At 41.2% G+C, this 24538-nt stretch overlaps 1 protein-coding gene across 7 annotated transcripts in view; it reads left to right on the top strand.

Annotated features, from left to right (window-relative positions):
- The window catches only part of mark1 (MAP/microtubule affinity-regulating kinase 1), a 78597-nt gene that overhangs the window by 29107 nt on the left and 24952 nt on the right, over window positions 1-24538 (top strand). For all 7 annotated transcript variants that reach the window (XM_080450111.1, XM_080450109.1, XM_080450112.1 and 4 more), the window contains exons 4-6: window positions 15581-15629; window positions 18750-18815; window positions 21399-21469. In XM_080450111.1, the coding sequence (XP_080306237.1) occupies window positions 15581-15629; window positions 18750-18815; window positions 21399-21469 (186 nt within the window). The remainder of the gene's footprint in view (window positions 1-15580; window positions 15630-18749; window positions 18816-21398; window positions 21470-24538) is intronic.

Below are 24538 nucleotides of genomic sequence, written 5' to 3'. Positions count from 1 at the left end.
TACATTGACCCTGGTTTTGCGTTGCCAGACGATTGGAGATATCCCCCTACCCGAGATGTCTGGATCAGGGCCCTCTTGAAAATCTTGAAAGCGTTTGTGCATTTTCAGAGCAATTGTATTTTTAATGATCAATCAGTCAATTGTATTCTGGCTTTTCAAGGTTTTAAAGAAAAAAAACAGCATTTCTCTCTTTTCTTTTTTTACATAATATTTTATATCAATATATACTAACAGTGTAATGGCTTTTTTGTCGGCTCCAAACAATTCAGCAAAACCCACTGATGCACCTATGGCTTGTCTTCAACGCAGGCGAAATAAAATATAGTCCACAGGTTGAGTTATAGTTTGCATTTTTACTTCTCCAAATGTGCATAGTACAAACAGCTCATGTTCCTATAGTCTCGCTGGTAAAAAAACATCTGTCCACCCAGGTGCATGCACTTTCCCAATCTCCTGTCCATTGATATGCCCTCGAGAGGCGTGCCCGTGGTGCCCACGAATAATCTAATACCAATAATACATCAAAACAAATAGAACTAATGATGCTAAATAATAACTACAATCATGATAATAATAATAAACAAAAACAGTGAAATGATTATGATCTTAGTGTGTTGGCAATTATTTGGGGGCCCACTTACAATACCCTCACGGCCCACGAGAGGGCCCCAGCCCACAGGTTGGGTAGCGCTTGGTGTGGGGGAATTCTAAATGCAAGGTAGATGGTTGAACAGCAGCGAGAGAGAGCGGCCTCTTAACCCCTTCAAACCGGGAACGCATCTGTGTAACCACTTAATCCATATGTTATACTTTGGCTATTCAAAAATAGCAGATATATACGTTTGGTGCCGCGTTATGAACTTTTAGATCTGCTATTTTTGAAAAATCGTGAACATTTCAGCAAATCTTTGAATATATATATATATATTTTTACTCGAATACTTGAATCTTTGCTTCTGGGGGGTCCCACAAAATATTTTTAGATGGGGGTCCGTGGCCAAATACATATCACTTTGGGTGGTCCTTGACATAAAAAAGTTTGAGCACCACTGATATAGCAACATAAGTTTTTTTTTTAAAACGTTCAGGATTTAGAAGACATTTGCAGAATATTCAAAGATTTGCACACATTTTCACGACTTTTCAAAAATAGCAGATCTACAAGCTCATAGCGCGGCACCAGCCCAAAGAAATCTTAAAATGACAGAGATGCGTTCCCGGATGGAATGGGTTAACAAACCTATACGCCTACTGCTTTGGAAACCAAACCAGTTATGTCACACTGTCACACCATAAGCCACGGAGGAGAGCCGCGGTGATCAAACCGGCAACCTTGTGATTCCACAGCGGGTACGAGGAGCTCTGTCCATTGTTGTTGGTAGTAGGAACCAAACAGCGGGCCATTTGAACCAAGAGAGGGAGGGGGGAAGGCAGAGAGAGAGAGAGAGAGAGAGAGAGACAGAGAGGTGGCTTTTATTTTGGTCACGCTGCCATGTGCGTCACAACACATGGCAGTGTGAGGGAAAGCCACCTCTCTCTGTCTCTCTCTCTCTCTCTCTTTGTTTCTCCCCTTTTCTCTCTTTCTCTCCCTCTTCATTTTTCTTTCTTCCTTTCTTTATCATTCTTACTTTTCTCTTTATTGCTTCCTTTCTCATTCTTTCTTTCTTTCTTTCTTTCTCTCGTTCTATTTATTTATTTCGCTTTCTTTCTCTCCTTTCCTTTCTGTCTTTCCTTCTTTCATTTATTTCTTTCTCTGTTACCTTCTTTCATTTTTTCTTTCTTTAGATTTTTTCTGTGTGTGTGTGTGTGTGCGTGTCAGAGAGATGGTTGTTTTATGAAGATGTCTGGAGGCTTTTTCCATGTTGTTCAGTTTCATATGATGTTTGAATGAAGAACATCAAGTCCTTCTTATTGCTCATTCTTCCCTCCTTTTCTTTTTTCCGTCCTTTCTGTCATCCTCTATCAAATTGAAAATAATAGCTTGTTTGTCCTCAAAGAAGTTGAATAAGTAAGCATCAAAATACACTTTTGTGAACACAACCCCCTGCACACGTACACAAACAGTCTCTCTCTCTCTCTCTCTCTCTCTCTCTCTCTCTCTCTCTCTCTCTCTCTCTCTCTCTCTCTCTCTCTCTCTCTCTCTCTCTCTCTCTCTCCTCTCTCTCTCTCTCTCTCTCTCTCTCTCTCTCTCTCTCATCCTATCAATAATCCCCATGGTGAATGAGCAGCTGGGTTTGCTGCATGGGACTGAAATAGTTCCATCCAGTTCATATCGTGGCTGTCGCGCAGAAACCTCATATCTCCCATGTTTCAACTTTTTTACGCTTTGTATAGGACATTGGTTCTCACCCAGGGGTCCTTGGGGGGGGGGGGGGTACCAGGGGGTATTTCTAAATACATATCAATTTGGGGGTCCTTGACACGGGAAAAGTTTGAGAACCACCGCTATAGGAAACGTTTTTTTTTGGACATAGAAGGTTTCCACTCGACGACGGCGGCGATATGAGAGTTCCATCCAGGAGCTTGCTATCTGCTCCTCTCCTGCTGTTGCATGATGGGACTCTCTGCCATGGCTGGCTGTAATTAGTGTTAAGGCCAGTTTGGGAAGTCTGGCCGGCCCGGCGCCCCCGGGTGGCCGCAAGTAGGTCACTGGCACACAGACTATACTGCACCCCAGGGCCCCTTAGACACAACATGTTTACATGTATGTCACGTGATACACACATATTAATTATATATACATTTATTAGAATATACATGTATTGTATGTGGATTCTACAGTATATCGTTTTCTAAACCTATTTGTTTCTAAACCTATCCATGGTTTAACTTTTTTAGTTTTCTTTCGTAAATGAACGCCCTACGTGGTCATACTACAGCGTCGCACAAAAGTATCAAAAGTAGCAGATTCGCAAGTTCGAAGCGTGGCAAGAAGCGGTGCGTTTCGAACTTGTAGATCTGCTACTTTTGACGCTTCTGAATTTGAATCCTGAAAAGTGTCAGTTTTGGACATATGAGGTTTCCACCCGACAGAGGCGATATCCTACTATAATTATTTAAACCTCTGTCATCAAAGGGAACCTCTGTCATCAAGGAATTCTGCCATCAAAACCTGTTCGGCAGGGTTCTCTGCTCAGCGGCTTTAGCAGTTGATCTGAACTCGCACACGGGCATTGACCATTAGCATATTATGCCCACAACTGCGACGCCTGTTTTTCACTTTCCCAAAATGTAAGCTGTCTATTAGCGTTTTTGTGTAATACGGTAAACGCCGGAGATTCTGCGTTCAGGCTATGGGATATGTCGTCGCCATGGTTGCAGCGGCGCAAGCTATGGGATGAGCAAACTGCGCGTGCGTGGAGTTACTGTTGCCGTCCTGCACACACAGAGGACGCCTGTGACCAACGGTAGCACAGGCTGAGGCAGACCTGGCTCACAGAGCTTAAGCTGCAAAGTTGTAAAGGAGACAAGGACTTTCATTTAGGAACCGTGTCCACACACACACACACACACACACACACACACACACACACACACACACACTAGGGCTTTCACCGACTAGTCGACTAGTATAACCACTATTATTATTATCCTCCTGACTTTATTTTTTATCAAAAGGGGGTCAAAAGTATGCCCAATAAAAGCCTATTATTGGGCAATGGGGATCCTTGGAGATGCTGCTGTGGTGCTGTGCTGCTGTGCCAGAAGCGCTTCCCTTAAAATGCCATAAAAATAAGGGCAGGAGGATAATAATAATAGTAATATAGTAGTAGGATGGCATTAAAACAATGCCCCCCTAAACAAAAAAAAAAAAAAAAAAAAAAATCTAAATTTCGACTAGTCGACTACTACTTGGTCAAATGAGTCGACTAGTAAAAATCATTAGTTGTGAATGCCCTAACACACACACACACACACACACACACACACACACAGTCTTTTATGAGCGGAGGGGCACTGATATCATTTTCCATTGCACATGCACTGTTCCAATCCACATTGTGTTGGCCCTTCATGCTAGCGTTAGCGTGTACAATGTTTACTCATTAACGGAGCAGACCGTCGCCTAATGTACGATCTCACCGCTCGTCAGAAACAACATTATTTTAACTACTTTCACGTTGAGAGTGAGGTGAGCAGCCAGCCGGCTGGAACACAAAGTTCTCTCTCTATGACAACGAAGGAGGATCTAGTGTGTGCGTGCGACTGTCAGCGAGTCAGAGTAGGCTACGGAATTACAGATCGAGTCAGAGGAATACACGGACGGCTGTCGTCTTACCACAACAGCTTAGCGCAGTGAACCCCAACCTGGGGTCCGCGGACCCCCAGCGAATGCTTCGCGGACCACCTGCCAAAAAAAGAAGAAGATTTATTTCATTTGATCTCAGCCCCAGACTGTCTGTCTCACCAGCTGTGCTCAATCAATGTCATTATTAACGTGCAAGACCACAACAAACTTGGTGTCCCAAAAGTTTAACTAAGCATGTAGGCTACTGTGTATAAACCAAAGTCTGCAAATACTTTTGACTGCGCACATCCCCAGGTATGGACTAGACTAGTCCATACCTGGGGATGTGCGCAGTCAAAAGTATTTGCAGACTTTGGTTTATACACAGTAGCCTAGGGTTAGGGTCCGACTAGTATATAGTAATGATAATAAGTAAGCCTTGTGGAGCCATGTGGCCCATAGGGCAGGAGCCTATCTCCTTCTTATTTAGCGTGAGGCAGCTTTATGTACAAGCAGGGAGGCATCGGATCCCATTTTTATAGTCCTTGGTATGACCCGGCCCGGGGTTGACCTCCGAGGCCCTGACCTGACCTCCCATTCTCAGAGCGGACACTCTAACCACAAGGCCAATGAGCTGGTTATATATACAGTATGAGATGTAAATAGCTGACCTCACTTCGATTCACTTACAGTTCTTTAGGCAACGATTCGGTGCACTACCATTCAATTAGATGAATTTGTTATTAATAATTTTTCGAACAATACATTGAATTCACACTTGGACTTGATGAACAGATTTCCTCTGCGTTGATATGGAGGCAATAGACATATTACACCAAGCTTCAAGTTCTCAGTACATTGATTTTCAATGAGTGCCACATTTCATTCAATTCTATCGACATTCAGTTGAATCGCCAACATTTAGGCATTTTTCATATTGTCGCTGTGAGGTGAAAACCTTGGTGTGTACAAAAACATTTATTTTCAAGAAAAGGATATGGTAGAGACACGAGGCTTCTGCCCGACAGCAATGCTGTCGGGCAGAAGCCTTGTGTTTGGCAGCATTGTGTTTGGTGTACAATCACATTGTAAACATCTTTACAGTGGCTGTTGACTCCATGTGAAAAATATTGATACAACATACGGCCCAAGGATGCCAGTCAGAGTGTGTTTAGTGGCAGGGCTGAAACGGTCCATTATTTTCTTATCGATTACTTTATCGATTACTTAAATAACACACAGCTTTTCTATCGGTCATTTTCCACTGTATTTGAACATATTGACATATATTTTAGACTTTCTGCCTGTGACAGCCAAAGTATTGGTCGATTATTAATCCATGATTTAACAAAAGGACCACTTAACACATTTTCAACCTATCAACATATAGTTGGTCCTCACTGTGTCTCAGAGGAGGGCTGAGGACAGTTCAGAAATGGGTAGATTTGTGTCATTTCAAACACCATTAAATTTTTTTTATTTAAATTTTTTTTTTAATGCAAGAACAATGGCTTCTACTTAATAAGCATGCTAACTTTCCAGAAAGAGAAAGGTTGTCGTTTCTATTATCTTGGTCATTGGTAGGCAGGTTTCTGAACTGTCGGTGTAGTGCACCAATGAGACACAGTTCCTCGTTACTGGTATGATGCGAAAATAGGTGAAGTGTTTCTTTAAATTCAATAGTTTTTTATTTATTTAATATAATCGATTAAATCGGTTAGTTCATTGAACTGTTCTAACCCCTAGTTACTGTTAACCACTTAAACCCCACAGACGCATTGTGAGCTTTGTCAATCGGCTATTTTCTTCTAAAGCCTTCTCCACAATAACAGAAAACGGAAAAGACACTAGCAATAGAGCCCTGAGGGGGCTCCGTTCAACCATAATGGGCTTTAAGTGGTCAACCTCCATGTTGGCGGCGTGTCTCTGGGTCACACCAACCTGCCTGGATGTGTGGCTGGCTGGCCGGCCGGCCGGCCGCCGCTGTGGCTGCTTGTTGTCATGGTTACATTGACACCGTCGTCCTCCCATCCTCAGCTCTGCTCTCCTCTCCCATCTGCTCTCCGATTGGCTGAACACGTGCTTCCCCTGTGAGCAATGACGCACATGAGGGAGGGAGAGAGCGGAAAAGAGAGAGAGAGAGAGAGCGAGAGAGAAGAAAAGAGGGAAAGATAGAGAAGAAAATATGCTGTAGAAGACCGTATTATTCCTGCGTAAATTCAGTTTCAGCTTCACCCTGCTGATGACTGCTCAGGTGGCCATATTGAGTGCTTGCTCGGGGTGGGGAGGGGGTGTTTAAGTGTCTTGCTCATGGACACTACTTCGACACACTCAGAAGGGAATCGAACCTGGGACCTTCTGTTTCCTCTCTATGAGAGAAAAGAGAGCGACAGCTCAAAAAAAGTCCCAGGAGTGAAGCCTGAATCATATTTTCTCACACACACCCGAAAAATAACCGATCTGTAAGCTCACAACGTGTCGCCATCGCAACGCGTTGTCGGTAATTGGCAGTAGATCAGCAGTTTTTTTCGGTGTGAGACACCGTAGCACAACTATGTGTAAATCTGTTGATTTTATGTATACGTCATCGCACCAGGGTGTTTCTTGCCAACAAGAGAGAGAGAGATAGAAGAAAAATTACTTATTTTCTATCAATTACACACCCCATGAAGACTTGAATTCATGGAGATTTTTTTGTTTTTGTCGCATTCCTGAGCCAATAATTTGATGACCGGCGGAGTCTCCTACTAACCAATGACCCGGTCACAAATTGTTGGCTCAGGAATGCGACAAAAACTCCATGAATTTGTAGATCTGCTATTTTCGGCTAATGTTCCCCTCAGAATAGGGACCCCATGTTGAAGACCCCTGGCCTAATGTATAAGTTCACAACCGCAACATGTCGTGAGCTTATAGATTTTTTCTGTGTGTGACACTGCCGTTTGACAGAGAATATAACTTGGCCGTCTGCAGACTCACTCCCAATGTTCCAGCGTAATCTTCAGACTCACCTCTTCAGACTCAACCTCAGCCCTTAGCACTTGACCTAGATATGACAACCATGCAGACACATTCTCAGTGGTGGAAAAAGTGCTCACATTTTTTACTTAAGTAAAAGTATCAATACTGCAGTGTAGACATCCTCTGTTACAAGTAAAAGTCCGGTAATCAAAATTTACTTGAGTAAAAGTACAAATTTATTGGCATGAAAGTACCTAAAAGTACCAAAAGTAAAAGTACTCATTGTGCAGAATGTCCCATTTCAGAAGTTCAAAATGTATAAACATCTTTTGAAAATAGTAGATCTAAAAGCTCACTCATTGTGAGCTTGTCGATCAGCTATTTTCAAATGGCCGAAATGTATATAGGGCTGAAGTGGTTAATGTATGTTTTGTGAAAATAATCTAAATCTGCAACGTAACTAGTAACTAAAGCTGTCAAATAATTGTAGTGGAGTAAAAGTACAATATTTCCCTTAGTATTGAAAATGGGAAATACTCCAGTAAAGTAACAATTCCTCAAACGTGTACTTAAGTACAGTACTTGTGTATATGTACTTAGTTACTTTACACCACTGCACATTCTTGACCACAATGTTTAAAAAGAAAATGCAGATGGAATGCCATTTAGACAAACGCTAGGTTCATTGTTAACCTGGTATCCTGTAGTTTTGAATCCACAGATTATTTGTTGATAGTATATTGTTTAGACTGATGTGAGGTTACTGAGGCACTAACACTGTCTCTCTGTATTTGATGTATGCATTTACCTTGCTTATTGTAAGTCGCGTCTGCTAAATGACCTAAATTGTAAATTGCATACGCGAGCGCGTGAACGGGTGCATGTTTGCGGCGCTGACGTCTCGAAGTGTTTCATTCATGTGTGTGCGATCATCTGGTTTTTGTGTCGGCGTGTTTTTCCACTCTGGTTGACACTTTGGTTCCCCACAGGGGAACAGCGGGGGAACCACAAGGGGAACCTCTCAGGCCGTTGTTCCGGATGAGAAACATGCCCGCCTGAACACCCTCAGGAACATGGTGTGTGTGTGTGTGTGTGAGTGTGTGTGTGTGTAAACTTACGATTCTAGAAAAAATAACAGTGTCTTAAAAAGTCGACAAAATCCACAGCAAAATCAGGAATGTTCATTGAGTTCTGAAGGTGGATCAGGGTACATTTTTGCACTCTTGAGTTCAGTTAACGCTCTGGATTGTTGCTTTTTTTTGTGTGAGCGGTAGTAGAAGTATATCGTTACTGTCGGGCAAGTCAAATTTTTGAGTTTTTTCGTAAATTAATGCCCTACTTGATCATACTACAGCGTCACACAAAAGTATCAAAAGTAGCAGATCTACAAGCTCGAAACGCGGCGCGAAGCGACGCGTTTTGAGCTTGTAGATCTGCTACTTTTCCTATTATTATTTTTTTTTAATCATGAAAAGTAACAGTTTTTCCACCCCGACAGAGACGATATATTATAGGGTCTCTGCCGATCTACAAGCTCACAACGTGTCACAGCGCGTTGTGAGCTTGTTGGCCCCAGAATAGGTATGCTAGGGTTCAAGTGTGGTTCAGTGGTTAAAGAGTTTAAAGGAGCACTGCAGCCTTTTTCATACGCAAGTTCTTTGTCACTCTTACTTTGATAGGATGTCATTCATCAAAACCGTTTTGTTTTATTTCTGCTTCTGAGATACGGTATGCCGGTCTATTCAGAAACCTCTTAGCTCCCTATTTTAACCTCTTTGTGTTTTTTTTCTCGTAAATCAACGCCCTTCCTGATCATACTTTATCTACAAATAGCTTGTAGATCTGCTATTTTTTTTATTTGAATCCTGATCAGTAACAGTTTTGGACATATGAGGTTTCCACCCGACAGAGACGACATCCTAAAACACCTCGAAACTACAAGAAACGTAGATTACTACACGTCATCAAAATGTTGTTCTGATTGTGTGCGTTCTCGCTTTACATGTCCATAGTGCCACAGGCTAGCCCCCCCCCCCAGTCCCATGCATAATACAGTACATGCATACAGGGCTTACTCATGGATTATGGACAGAAATTACGCAATCTAAGTGAGAAACACCAGCATCGCAATAGCAGTTAAACGAAGTGCGGTATTACGTTTATCAGGCCCGTATGGTCCTTTAAATTTCATTTGAAAAGAGCCTTAAAGGACGACTTCACCCATTTTCAACCTAACTTCATATCATTGGTCCTCACTAATGCTTATTACAGGGGTCGTTTTCAGGCCAAGGACCCCCTAGCTGAGAGAGAGATGAAGCAGGGACCCCCTCTATATTGTATTAAATTGTGTTTCAGATAAACGTTTCCTGCTATTTTTTCCCTCTACACCTATAACTCTTTGCCAAAAATAGCCGATCTTCAAGCTCACAACGCCTCGCAGCGCGAGGCGTTGTGAGCTTGTTGATCTGCTATTTTTGGCTAAAGTTCTCCTCAGAAAAGGGACGCTAGGGTTCAAGTGGTTAATGTAAAAAAAAAAAAATCATATCACAAAGATTTGGCGGACCCCCTGTAGTAACTCTGAGGACCTCCTAGGTGTCCCGGACCCCCTGTTGAAGACCCCTGGCTTATTATAACATGGCACCATTTTATTATTTTTTTTGACAAAAATTTTACCATATTATCATGAGCATTAGTGAGGACCAATTATACGAAGGAAATGGGTGAAGTCGTCCTTTAATTACCATCTCAGTTACCGCTTGCTTCCAGGGCTCAACCCAGGTCCTAATCCAGTAATTGTACAGGGTCGTTGACTCGGGTATGTTTTATTTTGGCGACACACTCATTAAAGCTGACGTTAAATCAGGTTTTGTTGTAGTTCTTTGATCCTGAACTCAGATTGGCTTCATTCCCTACAGCGTGACAAAGCATCGGCTTTTAGGCGCTGCAGCAACTCTGTGTGTGTGTTTGTATTTCTATACTTGTGAGGACCATATGTCCCCACAAGTATAGTAGAATTAGATTTTTAGAGATCTAGGTTTACCATTATAAAATGATTCAGGTTGGGGTTAAGGATTGTACATTTAGAGGTTAGGCTTATATCAGGGGTTAGGGTTAGTTTTCAATATCGTATACTAACTTAAAAAATTATTACTTTTATATTTGGGACTTTCTGCACAATGAGTGCTTTTACTTTTGGTACTTCAAGTATATTTTGATGCCAGCACTTTTGTCCTTTTAAATGTAATAGTAAAATGTTTAGAATGAGACTTTTAAAATGAGACTTTTACTTGCAACAGAGTATTTCTACATTGCGGTATTGCTACTTTTCCTTGCGTAAAAAAATCTGAGTACCTCCCTCCACCACTGACAACCACGAGAGAGACAGAGAGAGACACGCAGGGAGAGAGAAAGAGATGGCACCACCTGCGTTGCTATTGAACGTAGCTCAGTCCCTCAGAGACCGCTGCGCTCATGTTGTACTGAAGGCCGACTTATAACTAGTCGTGCATCGGTTTCGCACACCGAAAATAGCCGATCTACAAGCTCACGTCGCGTCGCAGCGAGGCGTGAGCGTGAGCTTGTAGATCGGCTATTTTCGGTGTGCAACTAAGTATAAATCAGGCTTAATGGTTGTGTTTAATGACCTAGAAACTCTCGACTGCCCCAGCACTTATGTAAGGCCAGAAAGCCATTAAAAAAGCTCCCCCTCTTTCTCTACACACGCACGCACGCACGCACAAACACAGACACACACACACACACACACAAACCCACACACACACACACACACGTCTCTTTTACTATACCTGTGAGGACATCAACATTTTAGGACGGCAATTTTATGAAACAATTTAATTGACATTTTTAACCTTAAGCCTAAAGCCGAAAAATAGCAGGTCTGTGAGCTTGTAGATTGGCTATTTATTCGGTGCAGGACACCAGCGCACAGCTAAGTAAACAATACATCAGTCATAACTCCAACCCCTAAACCTAACCTCTATGACTAATCCTAATCCTAACTGCAACCTGGATGTTTTCCTAATTGTCTAGAAGTATTTTTTTAACCGTAAAACAACCATTTATCTTGAAAATGGTCCTCACAATGTCTATTTATTAAATTCTGCTATACTTGTGCGGACGTTTGGCCCTCACAAGTATAGTAATACACACACACACACACACACACACACACACACACACACACACACACACACACACACACACACACACACACACACACACACACACACACACACACACACAGGACTCACTCTCCTGTTCAGGTTCCAACATGTGCAACGGTGATATTTCGTCTTCCCTTTTTCTACTCGTGTTGAACTACACATTAGGCGGTGAAGGACTGCGTTACCCACAAAGCCTTTTGTTAATCAAGTCAGGGAAGTGTGTTTGTAGGCAGTCAAACAGTACTGTAACTGCTATTGTACCGTACAGCTGTGGTTCGTAGGGGTCCCTAGCACAAAATATTTTCAGACGGCCATTGGGTCAAATACAAATGAATTTGGGGGTCCTTGACATGAAAACGTTTGAGGACAGTACAGTTACAGTAGCTGCTACTGTACTGGGGGTTGAAATCTGATGCCCCAGCCATCGTTGAGGTTAACCGGAGAGCAGCAGCATGGGAATGACTGTGAACAGCGCCTCTCAGTGGCTAGAGGCGGTCATGTTACCTAAACCAGTGGTTCTGAAACATTTTTCATTTCAAGGACACCCAAGTAGATACAGTATGTATTTAGGCCATGGACGCCCATTTGAAAAAAGATTTTGTGCCAGGGAGAGAGAGAGGAGATTTGTCACCATTTGATTTATTTTTTAGAATAACAGATCACGACGCAATGCGACACGATGTGAGCTTGCTATTTTGGAATAGGCCAAAAAAATAAATGGAGCTGAAACTGTTCCTTATTTTGCCGGGGACCCCCTGGAACCCCCTCTAGTACTCCTGGGGGTCCCCGGGAGCCCACTTTAATAACCAGTGACCGGTCAATGAAGAGCTGTTTAAGAGCTTAATTTAGTTTGGGAAAATTAAGACGAGAATGAGTTGAATTGACTATAACTTCATAATTGTTTTAATGTTCACTACACTTTGCTAACTCAAATGCGCAATGCCCGGGCGCTGGGAAGAGGAGCGCACCAGCATGTGTTTACCATAGAAATGACCATGCACTGGTGCTGCCAGTTCACAAGATGCTTTCTGTGAACACAGACCGTGTTTTTTTTGTAAATTAACGCACTACTTAGATCATTCTACAGCGTCATACAAATGCATCAAAAGTAGCAGATCTCCAAGCTCAAAACGTGTTTCGAGCTTGGAGATCTGCTCCATTTTAGGCTCTATGCACAGCAGCCATATTGGGAATGAATTGGGGCCCTTCCTTACTTCCTTCACAGGTGTTACCAATGATACTAATTAAGGCTCTGTTCCATTTAATTAAGGTTCTGTTCCATTTAGTGTGGCATAGTGGTTGTCTTATTTTCAAGGACCCCCATAACTCTGAGAGTGTACAAATGGAACCAAATGGACCCTTACGGGTCCATTTGGTTCCATTTGTACACTCTCAGAGTTACACACCCACCATAAGGGGCCATTTGGGAACCAAAATGGAGTGTTTCTAGTGAGCCAACATGCACGATATCAGCACCCTGACAAGAATGGAACAGAGCCTTCATTAGTATCATTGGTAACACCTGTGAAGGAAGTAAGAAGAGGCCAAATTTCTTTCCAATATGGCTGCTGTGCATAGAGCCTATTGTGTCCGTGTAGACGCTCGACTAAGCCGGATGCACCACGGAGATCTGCTACTTTTGACGCTTTTGAATTTGAATCCTGAAAATGTAACCGTTTTGGGTTTTTCCACCCCCGACAGACGATTTTAAAGCGACAAGGTTCTGTCTGAACATTCCATGTAGAACTCAATGTATCTATGTTAATGTTTCATGTTGGTGGAGAATAGAGGGTTTTTCTTAGCATCAGGTCAGGGTCTCTGCTGCTGCACTGATGTTCTGCTGCCTGGAGCTCCACTGCTCATGTTGTGCTAACAGGATTATGTTGAGCAGCAGATGATTGTGTGTGAGTGTGCGCGTGTGTGTGTGTGTGTGTACGTGTTACTATACTAGTGAGGGTGAGTTAGGCTTACAATTTGTCAAAGATTCAAGTTAGGATTAGAGACAATTAGGTTTAGGTTGGACTTATGGCCAATAGATCGGCTATTTTTGACTTTACGGTTAAAAATGGCAAAAAAAAAGTGAAAATAGCATTCATAAAACCTTCCTGTCCTCACAAGTAATATGTGTGTGTGTGTGTGTGGGGGGTGGGGGGGCTGATGTTGGACTGCTGGTGGATGGATGGATGTCTGGCTCACTGGGCCACAGCGTGTCAGTGGAGTTATGGCTGTGCTCCTTATCTGTGCAGGGCAGGATTTAATGACTGCACACTGACACACACACTGACGCACACGCACACACACACACACACACACACACACACACAGAGAGAGAGGAGGTGTATTATGCTGGTTTATCCATCAGTCCTCAAATAACACACACAGCAGAGTTGTCCCTCTGTGTCCCCATGTCCTCTTTATATCCTGGAATTGGTTTCAGATGAAGACACATTTTCATACTCGGTTCATTTTGGTCCTCACTGTTCGCCCCCAAAAAATAGCAGATCTACAAGCTCAAAACGTGTCGCATTGCCACACGTTTTGAGCTTGTAGATCTATAATTTTTGATAGAGAGAGATTTTGGTGTAGACAGGAAAAAAAAGTCTACAGTTCTACAGTCCTGTCCTCTAACCTAGAGGGTTTAACCCATTTAGACCGGGAAAGAATCTGTGTCATTTATAGATTTCTTTGGCTATTCAAAAATAGTAGATCTACAAGCTCATAGCGCGGCACCGAGTGCTGCGCTACGAGCTTGTAGATCAGCTATTTTTTAGAATAATTGTGAAAATGTGTGCAAATCTTTGAATATATATATATTTTTAAAGCGAACATTTGTAACTCAAATCTTTGCTTCTGGGGGATTCTACAAATGTCTTCTAAATCCTAACAGTTTTTAAACTTATGCTGCTATAATATCAGTGGTTCTCAAACTTTTCTCAAGTCAAAGGACCCCCCCAATGATATGTATTCGGCCGTGGACCCCCATCTGAAAATATTTTGTTCGCTTTAAAACAATATACATGTTCAAAGATTTTCAAAGATTTTCACGATTTCTTTCAAAAATAGCCAAATATATCTTAAAATGACACACACAGATGCGTTCCCGTGGTTAAGAATCAAGAGGGTTTTATTTGTCACTTTACAGGTACAAGCAGCGACATGTTGGTACTAGGACACTGATTGAATACTTTATAAGCAGTTTGCAAAAAAAAGCACAGGAAAGTACAGTTCAATACAAGCTCCTCAGAGACTGTTAACGCAACAATAATATAACAAGATAATGAAAATAAAATAAAATAAGTAATATTCCTGGATGTAATGAAGTAAAATACAAAAAAACAATTATAGATAAGATAGAAATTGTGGCTCAACTGCCACTTTCTTTTATGACAGATGGCAACCGCAAATCACATTCATAAACACCCTCACATCCCTTGACCCAGACTGATCCTAAAGAAATACTCCTTCTCTGAGGTGAGCACCTCGTTAACCTCGCCCCATTGTATCCTGGTTATTCTTTAATCCACTTTCTTTTTGTCTGTGTTAAATTTTGTTTTGTTGTTTGTTTTCGTTTTTGTTTTTTTGTTGTTCTTGGTCAATTTTCAGTCCTGTCTGTGTCTTGTCATGTCCCATAAAAGTAAAAAAAAAAAGAATCATGGTGATGTTAATACCGATAACCAACCCTTGTTTCTCTGTACCACCTGTTTCACCAATAAAATATATATTTTTTAAAAAAAGATAGAAATTGTAAAACATGGACCCTAATTATGGATCCATATTGGGAGCTATAAGGATCCATTTGAACCCATTAAGACCTGGAACGCATCTGTGTCACTTTAGATTTCTCTGGCTATTCAAAAATAGCAGATCTACAAGCTCATAGCGCGGCACCGAGTGCCGCGCTATGAGCTTGTAGATCTGCTATTTTTGAAAAATCGCAGATATACAAGCTCATAGCGCGGCACCGAGTGCCGCGCTATGAGCTTGTAGATCTGCTATTTTTGAAAATTTGTTTTTAAGAATCGCCTCAGGTCTTAATGGGTTAAATGAACAGAGTATTTTATTGTGTACTCTCTCCACACTCAGTGACCGTATGCTGGCTCAGTGGCTGCTGCTGATGATGATGATGTCATATGCTGCATGTTTAAATGATGTCACCTGACATTTGGAAATGGCTTCTCATTATGATGTCTCTCCTGTGTCTCCACAGCTCTTCAGGGAAGTCCGAATAATGAAGATATTAAATCATCCAAATATAGGTGAGTGGGACCATGACGTTCTCTCTCTTCATTCAGCCGCATGCAGTTTGTCTACAACAGCTCGAGTCGGCCCGAGTCCCAAAATATACATTTGATGTCTCCCAGGGATCCAAACTTGCTTGTAGATCTGCTATTTTCACCATTTCTGAGAGGTTTTTTTTAATGGACATTTCTGAAAAATCGTATTCAGAAATGTAATTTTCTTTTCTTTTCTATCTTTAAAAACATAAAGAAGAAAGAAATATGGGATAATTACTTGCGAGTTGCGACCCATAAAAATGGTTCCGCAACACAAACATATGGGTCCCAACCCATTGTTTGAGAAACAATGGTCTCTACAATATATGATGACATTCAAAGAATACCACCCAATATCAAGTCCTGCTGCAGTGTCTTAACACTGGTTCAATGTTGTAAAGTAACTAAGTACATTTACTCAAGTACTATACTTCAGTAAAACAAATTGGAACTTTTACTTCACTGGACTATTTCTAATGTATACAAATCAAAAGATTTGTATACATTTTATACATTTGAAAACGTGTTAAATGGGACATTCTGCATAATGACTACTTTTACTTTTGTACATTAAGTATATTTTGATACCAATACTTTTGTACTTTTACTCAAGTACATTTTGAACTCCGGACTTTTACTTGTAACAAGAGTTTTTCTACATTGCAGTATTGATACTTTTACTTAAGTAAAAGAAAATTGTACTTTTTACACCACTGCACTGGTTATTGGGCGTTTAGTCCAGTACTTACTGGCATGGTACCAGTCAGTCATCCGTAAGACAACTGGGCACATAGTACTCCTAATCACCCATAATGCATCCTGTTTGTGAGCAATGGGAGTGGTCTTTTTTTTCCCTGGATGACATCACCAACAAGGTGTGAGTCACTGTCCAAAACATTTGAAGAGCATGACCACGATAATATCTGCTCTCTGCTCTTTTTTTAACCCATTCAATCCGGGAACGCATCTGTGTCATTTTTAGATGTCTTTGGCTATTCAAAAATAGCAGATCTACAAGCTCATAGCGCGGCACCGAGTGCCGCGCTATGAGCTTGTAGATCTGCTTTTTTTGAAAAGTCTAAATATTTTGAGATGGGGAGGTCCGCGGCCAAATGCATATCATTTTATTTAAAAAAAAAATTGTTAGGATATAGAAGACATTTGTAGAATCCCCCAGAAGCAAAGATCTGAGTTACAAATGTTTGCTTTAAAAATATATATACTATATTCAAAGATTTGCACATATTTTCAAAAATGTTCTAAAATAGAAGATCTACAAGCTCATAGCGCGGCACTATGAGCTGTGACGTCAGATGCTCGGTGCTCTATTTTCCACCGCCATCGTAAACCTGGGGCGGATCCATGTAATCAAGTCAGCATCATAACATTAGTTGCTATGACGATTGAGATGGGTGGAAGTTCAGGATTCAAATGCAAAAATAGCACAAGTAGCTGATCTACAAGCTCAAAATGACATCGCTTCTTGCCACGTTTCGAGCTTGTAGATCTGCTATTTTTGACACTTTTGTGTGACGCTGTAGTATGATCAATACAATGCAACATCCCTAAAGGTCTTAGAACCAATCCAAACAAAACATGCAGGAAAAAAACTCAAATTAACTTAAACTGCCAGGTTTTTTCAAAAATAGTACTCATGGTAAAACATAGGGAAAATGTTATTTATTTCTCCGTTCATTTTTTAACATTGAAGTGAATGGAGCAGCAACCTTTTGGAAAATGTTATTTCCTGGTTCTTTGTGAAAAACCCCAAAACCGAAAAAATCAAGAATAATTTTAGAATTTTCTTTATTTTGTTTTTGATTTTTTTATAAATGTTTTTGGCAGGCAGAGAGTTAAAGAAGGGAATGTCCACACACAGAATGATGTTGCTCTTCCATCCCATTGGTGGGATGGGTCTGTAACCCACAAGCGTTTGAACATCCCACCAATGGCAAGAAAAGCAACCGGTGCGCTTCCAGAATCACCGTCTCTGAACAAAGCCCTTGACGCTGATGTTTCTTCTATTTTGTCACTTTAGGTTATTATATCGTCTCTGTCGGGCAGAGAAACCTTATCTTCATATTCTAACTTGTTGTGTTTTTTCGTAAACTTGATCATGACTACAGCGTCACACAAAAGCATCCGACGCGTTTCGAGCTTGTAGATCTGGTACTTTTGATGCTTTTAAAAAAAAATAAAAAACAACGGAATACTTCCTAAGGTTAATATGAGCATCAAATCAATATTTTAAATATATATATTTTTTGCACAAGCATTCCATAAATTCCATAGGGTTAGACTACACTTGGACAAAATGACATCATCAACTTGCGACGGGCATTGCCAGTCTTGAGTAAAAGATGAACCGTGTTTTATTTATTTTTATTTTAGTTATAGAGGGCGATTATAACGTATTAAGGCCTATTTGGCTTATTAGCCAGGGATCCTTTTAACAGAATGGTCCTTTTAACAGAAACGGCCTGCAGTATACGCCAAACTTAAATAATAAAACTTTTTTGCTTGGTCAGAGCTCCTCGAACCGAACAAAGTTTGGTGTATGAGAGCAACACTGCTTTATACTCGACTGGGTTCTGAATGTAACATACTTGGCATGGTCATAGAACTCAGTTGGAAAGTCAGTGTTGTTTCTGGTTGACAAGGTTGAGGATGTATTCAGTCCCATGCTGGTTGTCAGGGCAGGCCAACTGCACTGGTGGGGTGAGTTTAGATGTTTTAGATCAGTGGTTCTCAAACTTTTTCATGTCAAGAAGCAAAGATTTGAGTTACAAATGTTGGCTTTAAAAAAATATATATGTTCAAAGATTTGCGCAAATATTCACGATTTTTCAAAAATCCTCAGCATTGAATCTATTAAACATACAGAATCCTCATCTGTTTGATTAATTGAGGCCGTTTTTGTGTATCTGTCCATGTCTTTCTGTGGTTAATCCCACAAACCACTAGCACACCAAATCTCTTGTGCGCACTACCAGTAAGCCAAGAAAGTTAAAAAAAACTTTTTGTGGGAATACTCTAATCTCTTGTTTTTATTTATCTTAAATTGTTCTGCTTTCCTCCTTGTGTCCATTTCTCCTGCTGCAGTGAAATTGTTTGAAGTGATCGAGACGGAGAAAACGCTCTACTTGGTGATGGAGTACGCCAGTGGTGGTGAGTTTCTATAGCCTACTAACTAGTAGTAATGGTAGTAGTACTATTAGTAGTAGTACTAGTAGTGTGCTTGGTGATGGTGAGTGTTTCTATAGCCTACTAAATGACCTAGGCCTGCAACTATTGATTATTTTCTTATTATTATTATATTGATTACTTTTTCGATTAATCTAATAATTGAGAAGCGCGTTTCTTCTTTGATACATCAACGAATCGAGGCAAAAAAAATATTATCAAATAAATTATTCACGATTGACTAGATTGATTAGTCTGATTAACCACTTAATCAGATTAATCAACCAGATTAAAAAAAATGTTTTACAACGGTGTTGGTGCAAAAATAGCGACCTTGTAGATCTACAATTTTTGGGTATTTTTGTTACTCTATTCAAAAGATAATCGATGAGATTGATTAGTTTGATTAACTGTCACAGCCCTACATTGACCTCACTATGACCACAGTATGGATACAAGGAGGAGGTAGGGCTGTCAACATTACAGATTTAAGTCGACGATTGATTGTCACACTAATAATTGCGATTAGCGAAAAAAAATGAATTTCTGTTCGGCTTTTAGGCTTCGTAATCAAAACTTATTTGACAAAAAAATATACAAAGAAATGACTGACATCCTCCTATAATTCGACAAAGCTCTGTGTGGGTGGTGTGGCCAAAATCTCTTCTGCCCGGTTCTTCTCAGTGGCTGGAGCAATTGATCTGAATTTGCACACAGCCATGTGCACGGAACAGCAAAGCCTGTTTTTCGCTTTCCCCAAATGTCAGCTGTTTATTAGCGTTTTTGTGTTCGCTGCCTTCTGGGTTGCCAAGTAATGTGCGCATATCCCCCCAGGTATGGTCTAGTTCTAGTATTTAATAATTTTATACTTTGAAAAACATTAAAACATTGCGGAAATAGACGATCTACAAGCTTACAACGCGTCACAAAGTGACACATTGTAAAAGCTTGTAGATCTGCTATTTTTGCTTTTTCAAATTTTGACGATTATGCAAAATAGTAGCGACTATCTCAAAGACGATTATGTAATAATTGTGACAGGCCTAGGAGGAGGAGCTTGTACACAGTCATATAGAACATTTAGATGGGATTACGGGCAGCTCAGTGAAAGAGAATGACGCTGAATGTGTTGGGGCCATATGGGTCCATGCAGCAGGCTCCCTCCTAGGCATCTCATCTAATGTAATATTCAACGCATCAAGCATTTGATCTGCCAGAGAGACACTGTAAAATGATTGGAGCTGCTCAGCAGCGCGGCTTGAGTGCAGGTGGTGATGATGATGATGGAAATATCCTCTTCGGCGGGATGCTTTTATCTAAAGTGCCTCGACCTTAAAGCGACAGTGTTATGTATGGGCCGTATGCGGCTGCTCCTTTATTGATATCAGATCTAAAGCAAGAGAGCGATGTACTGTACTGTATGTATGTGGGTGGCATGCAGTGGTGGAAAGTAACTAAGTACATTTACTCAAGTCCTGTACTTAAAGGAGGAGTTCACCCAAAAAATTACTTATTTTCTATCAATTGCACACCCTATGAAGCCTTGAATCCATGGATTCTTTTTGGTTTTTGTCGCATTCCTAAGCTAATAATTTGATTCCCGTCTCCTACCGGCTAATGTATCCGGTAGGAGACACAAAGTAGATTATTTGTGTCTCCTACCGGAAATACACACAGTCATCAAATTATTGTCTTAGGAATGCCACAAAAACAAAAATAAATCCATGAAATCAAGGCTTCATGGGGTGTGTAATTGATAGAAAATAAGTCATTTTTTGGGTAAACTCCTCCTTTAAGTATAGTTTTGAGGTATTTTCTAGGTTATTGGAGTATTACCGAGTATTACTTCTACTTCTACTCGGAGGCAAATATTGTACTTTTACTCCACTTATTTGAAAATTTGAGTTACTAGTTAGTTTGTAGATTTTGATTATGATTACAAAAACGCTTGTGGATCTGCTACTTTTGATGCTTTTGTGTGACGCTGTAGGATGATCAAGGAGGACGTTGATTTATCGTCACCTTGCTAAACTAATGGCCAAAGTAATTTATTTAAGTTTTTCAGAAAAAAATTAAAACTGATCCAAAACAAAACTGTATGATATTTCTTAATCATTTCACCCAAAACGTTTATAACAAATTATGACTATTAACATAAAAATAACACTGTCTGTCAGTTATGTAACATAAGAGATTTAAATAGGATTAAACCTGACTTAGGCCAAACTATTTGAGGATTTTCTCCAGACTTAGGCCAAGTCACAAAAACATGTCACTTACAGTAGGCCAATAATTGTGCCTATTTTGTCCTAAGTCACACTAGGGAGATAGGCCATTATACTAAAAGTGGAGGGAACAGCATGATCCTTTTCAATTAGGAGATAGGCGATTTTACCAGAGGTGGCCAGTGTCATGAGGAGCTGACTTAGGCAAAAATACATTATTTCCGTAGGCCATTAGTTTAGCAAGGTGACTTTGTGAAAAAACACAAAAAGTTAGAATGTGGAGATAGGAGGTTTCTGCCCCGACAGCGACGATATACAATAATATTTGTCCTTTCTTCTCCAGGGGAGGTGTTTGACTACCTGGTGGCCCATGGCAGGATGAAGGAGAAGGAAGCCAGGGCCAAGTTCAGACAGGTGAGTCACTGCCGACCCCCTACCCCCCCTTCCACCTTCCAGTGGTGTAAACTAACTAAGTACATTTACTCAAGTACTGTACTTAAGTACAATTTTGAGGTATTTTTTTGAGCGGTGTAGCCGCTCCTATAAGTGTGGTTGGGAATTCGTCTTTCCCTGTACTGTCATTGGCTGACTCTATTCACACCCTTTTCGCCGTACCGTGATTGGCTGACTCTATTCAGACCCTTTGCTTTGATTGGCTAGCGAGACGCATGATGAAATAATAACCTATAAATAGCACCACGCACTTCAAAAAATCATTTAAAAAAAAAAGTGAGCTTCCATCACTGTGATGACCACTGTTGTTTCTAAATAACACCGCTCACTTCACACTGGGTGTGATTTTTGGGCGGTGAAACCGCCCCTATATGTGAGGTTTGGATATTTGCACACCAAATCCTGCGCTGTGATTGGCCACCAGTGTACCCCCCTAACCCTGCACCGTGATTGGCCAATCACAGTCTATTCAGGACTGTGATTGGCTAGGGAAACATGACAATTGTGCATAGCCCTATAAATAGGACTATGCACTTAAAAAAAACACATTTATGTTTTTTTTTAAGTTAGGGGTGTTGGTCCACAATATTACTTTTCTTTAAGTGAACTTCCATCACATACTAGGATAAGCCCACTCTTCCTATTGCCCAGTTATCCCGGTGCCCAGTCTTCCTGGTGCCCAATCTTCTCCACCCCAAAGTGCCCACTATTCCGGGTGCCCACATTTCTCTAGTGCCCAGTTATCCCGGTGGCCAGATTTCCCAAGTGGCCAGTCTTCTCCACCTAAATGCCCACTCTTCCAGGTGCCCACATGTTCCTAGTAGTGCCCACTCGTCCAAGGTGCCCCCAGTGCCCAGAATGAACTTCCATCACTGTGATGACCACTGTGACCACACCGCCCACTTCACACTGGGTGTGATTTTTACTTTACTGGAGTGTTTCCAATTTTCAATACTTTCACTTCCACTCCACTTCTCAAAGGCAAATATTGTACTTTTACTCCACTACAATTATTTGAAAATGTTATTTACTAGTTACTTTGCAGGTATAAATTAATATTTTTATAAATGATTACATTAAAAAACCTATATTAACCACTTTAGTCCTATTTTACACCTAGGCTATTTTCAAACATTTTTGTACTTTTACTTTTGGTACTTTTAAGTACATTTTGATACCAATACGTTTGTACTTTTACTCAAGTAAATTTTTAATTCCGGACTTTTACTTGTAACAGAGCACTTCTACATTTGCAGTATCGATACTTTCACTTAAGTAAAACATTTGAGTACTTTTTCCACGACTGCCCCGTGCCCCTTTCCCCACTGCTTACAGACCCGTAAAGGGTCCATGTTTGAACCCCTGGTGGTCCCCGGACCTGACGTTGAGACCTATAGTTGTGTAAGCAGTCAGGGGACTGCGCCAAGCCCACCCCCACCCCCCCCCCCTCCTGGACCTAGCTTAGTCACTGACGGCCAGGCCGGGCAGGGATGGAGAGAGCAGGCAGCGTGGTCCTAGAGAACGCCATGTGAGGAAAAACCCTTCTCTTAGATGCTGGCACTGACACCCGGTGGCCTTGGAGCGACACTGCAGGCATCTAGGCCGGCCAGGCAACCCGTAACCACTTGAATCCTATATACTTTGCTGAGCCCTCAGGACTCTGTACTTGGTCCGCTTCTTTTTTTTGCCACGGCACTCAAGTCTCTTCGCCGAAAATAGCCGCTGTACAAGCTCACAACGCGTAGCAAGCTTGTTGCTTAGTGGCTATTTTCGCCAAATGGTTGTCCCAGAATAGGGACGCTATGGTTCATGTGGTTTAATCGTGGCGTCCCTATTTGGGGCGAAATTAGTTTTTTCCAAATGTTTCAAATCTTTGTCTGGGCGGCAGTGGCTCAGGGGTAGAGTGGCCGGTACAGCGGCCGGATGGCAACCGCGAGGTTCCCAGTTCGATCCCGGGCTCCCCCAGAGTTAGTGTCGAAGTGTTCTTGAGCAATACGCTGAACCCCTAACTGCTCCCGATGAGCAGGTTTGGTGTCTTGTCTTGCATGGTTTCCTCCGCCATCGGTGTATGAATGTGTGGGTGAATGGGTGAATGTAATGCACCATCTAAAGCGCTTTGGATAAAAGCGCTATATAAATGCACCATTTACCATTTGTTCAATTATTTTTTAAATAGCGAAAATATCAGATTTACGATGCGGAGCAACGTGTTGTGAGCTTGTAGATTGGCTATTTCCGCTATTCGTCAAGTAAATTCTATAGGGCTTAAGTGATGAACTGCAGCTGGTCAGCGCTGACGGATGACTGCCAACAAATGCAATCAGAATGTGTCAGGACTTGGGTCCTGGGTGGTAGCTGGGCTCTGAGGACTTCACATGCATGAGACACATGATTAATCCATTAAGACAGGGAACGCATCTGTGTCATTTTAAGATTTCTTTGGCTATTAAAAATTTGATATAGCTTGCAGATATAGCTCATAGAGTTATGAGCTTCTAGATCTGCTATTTGTTGTTACATTGTGGAAAATGTTTGCAAATCTTTGAATATATATATATATGTTTTAAAGCGTACATTTTTAACTCCGATCTGTGCTTCCGGGGGTCCCTGGAACAACATATTTTGAGATGGGGGGTCCGCGGCCAAATACATATCATTTTCGGGGTCCTTGACATGAAAAAAGTTTGAGAACCACTGATATTACAGCAACATAAGTTTTCTAAAAAAAAACTGTTAGGATTTAGAAGACATTTTATAGAATCCTCAGAAGCAAAGATTTGAGTTAAAATGTTCTCTTTAAGAATATATATATTAAAAGATTTGCACACATTTTTCATAGCGCGGCACTCTGTGCCTATGAGCTTGTAGATCTGCTATTTTTGAATAGCCCAAAGAAATCTTAAAATGACACAGCTGCGTTCCCGGTCTTAATGGGTTAAAACATCTTCAAGTCTGAACTTTTACAGCAGCCTGGGAATAAAGCTGGCATCCCATTCTCTGTTCTCTCTCTCTACGTCGGGCAGAAACCTT

Source organism: Gymnoscopelus braueri, assembly GCF_963280865.1.
Source record: "Gymnoscopelus braueri genome assembly, chromosome: 14".
Lineage (NCBI taxonomy): Eukaryota > Metazoa > Chordata > Actinopteri > Myctophiformes > Myctophidae > Gymnoscopelus > Gymnoscopelus braueri.
This window is presented reverse-complemented; position numbering and strand designations above follow the sequence as displayed.